The following is a 2,168-nucleotide window of genomic DNA, read 5'->3' as shown; positions in this document are numbered from 1 at the left end:
CGTGTTGGGAGAAGGCTCCATACTGATTCTGTGGGGACACTAAAAAAATAAAGCAATATTCTCAAATAAGGCAAGGCCCAAGAGTTTACTCGCATTTACTAGTGAGGAGGGGCAGTTTTAGAGGAACTGTGGGAGTAAATCCCTGAGTACCAAAGGACAAAGGAGAGAGAAGGCGGTGCAATGGAGACAGTGAGGACAGACAGCTCTTTAGTTCGGTGTCCCCATGCAAGAGCGGGAGAATGATAGAGTGGTAGCTGCAGAGAAACATGGGGTCAAGAAAAGTTTCTTCCTATTTGATTTTTAATCTGGGAAAGGCCTGAAAACCACTGAAGGGAAGCAGCCAGGTGAGAGAAAGAAAGAAGTCGTAGATGTGGGAAAGAGGCAAGGAAACAGTCGGAGATAAGTTCTGTGGTTCAAACCCACCAGTTGCTTCATGAGGGAAAGATGAGGCTTTCTCATCCTGCAGAGATTCACGGCCTTGGAAACCCACAGAGGCCGTTCTACTCTGTTCTATGCGTCAGAATCGACTCCGGTGGTGAGTGTTGGTTTTTACAATAGACTCCAGAAGACCAATGATTGTGCAGGCTCAGACTAATTTCATTGTGTCTTGCAGATAGAACACATTTAGCAACTAATTGAGAAATTTCAGCTCTTCTGTGATAAATGAAGTCCTTGGATACATACACATGGAAGATATCGATGCATCTATCTATTCTAGATATTTTGTACAAGTGAGATTATACAATACGCGTCCCTTTGTGACTGAATTATTGTATTCAGCATAATGCTCTCAAGGTTCATCCCCACTGTAGCATGCATCAGACCAAGTTTGTTAGTGGTCATCACAGGTGAGGGGGAGGGAGGGAAGAGTAGCTCTCTAGGTCTAGGAGATACAGATATTCTGTTAACCCTGGTGGGGAAATCGGCAACTAGGTGATAGTTGCACAGTATGATAACACGCTGGTGGTGTTCGGTGCTGTGGAGATGATTATGACTCACGAATGTGCTGAGCGAGTTCAGAGGGGTTTCCGAGGCTGCGATCTCTGCACTGAGCCGGAGCTGCCTGAGCGGCAGCTGACCACCACAGTCTTGACAGAAGGATATGCCCAGGTCATTTCTCTCCCGGAGCCATCGAGTGAGTGCCTATCACAGCAGAAAGCTTCATCGCTGCATCCTCAATGCCACAAAATGGACATGTGAAGAAGGATGAGATGGCTGCATGTTTTGTTACATATTTATTTACCACATACTGTGTTTTGTTTGTTTTTCTGCTATCTCGCAGCGTGTATTGACCTTTATAGGTTAGCAAATACGTTGAGTGGATGATGTGATTTCAGCCCCGCCCCCCAGCATTGTGGGATAGAAATTAGTATCACCTCCACATTACAGATCCTCAAACCGAGACACATCGATATTGAGTATGCTGACGAGAGTCACGCAAGCAGGTTATGACGGGAGCTCTGAGGGGCTGGTTCTTCTGCTCCCACTACACTGGACACTCTCAGGGCGGTACTCCTGCCCCCTTTCCTCAGTCCCTTGTCCTCTGTGTCTGCAAGCCCTATTAAAGGCTTTTAGGACCCTATTTGTGGCCCTGGATTCTCTCTACCATAACAAGAGTGAGGCCGACATCGTTTCTCAGGCAAACACGAGTGTGAAGTGACAGTGATATGTGCCCCATGTGCAAACTTCTGATTACCAGTCTCCAGTCTGCCATGTAAACGGGTAGACTACGATTTAATACGCTTACACAGTGCAGTAAAGAATCTTTCTTCAGCACGGTGCTTGCGGATGGAAATGTTTAAGTTAAAGCTGATGATGACTTGGAGATGGAAGCATCCAGTTTCTTGGAGATGGAAGCATCCAGCCAGAAAAACAGGGTCTGTGGACAAAGGGGGTCGCTGCCAGGGGGTGGGGATCCCAGTTCCCAGAGGCAGGGGGAAGGCAGAAACCTTGAGTTCAGGGTGAAAGTTTCACTGTTGCCTCTGAAATGCTCAGGGGTGGGCTCAGGAAGCCAGCCACCATCCGCCCATACCTTGCGGCCCTGCAGCTTTTCTCCACTCGTCAATGACCCTTCAGGGCCATGTTCTGCAGCCTCTGAGGGGCTGCAGGTGAGTGAACGGGCAGGCACGAAGACAGAACAGGGAAGCAAGGCAACAGCGGCTTTCCGG

General features: G+C 48.2%; 1 protein-coding gene across 1 annotated transcript in view; it reads right to left on the bottom strand.

The window, feature by feature from the left end:
• Positions 1-2,168, bottom strand: part of PAPPA2 (pappalysin 2) — a 350,680-nt gene that overhangs the window by 83,812 nt on the left and 264,700 nt on the right. The window contains exon 18 of the mRNA XM_004706814.2: positions 2,033-2,102. Coding sequence (XP_004706871.1) covers positions 2,033-2,102 — 70 coding nt within the window. The remainder of the gene's footprint in view (positions 1-2,032; positions 2,103-2,168) is intronic.

The sequence above is a fragment of the Echinops telfairi genome, unplaced genomic scaffold (genome assembly GCF_000313985.2).
Source record: "Echinops telfairi isolate 266 unplaced genomic scaffold, ASM31398v2 ScPeMD7_7424;HRSCAF=8462, whole genome shotgun sequence".
Classification (NCBI taxonomy): domain Eukaryota; kingdom Metazoa; phylum Chordata; class Mammalia; order Afrosoricida; family Tenrecidae; genus Echinops; species Echinops telfairi.
This window is presented reverse-complemented; position numbering and strand designations above follow the sequence as displayed.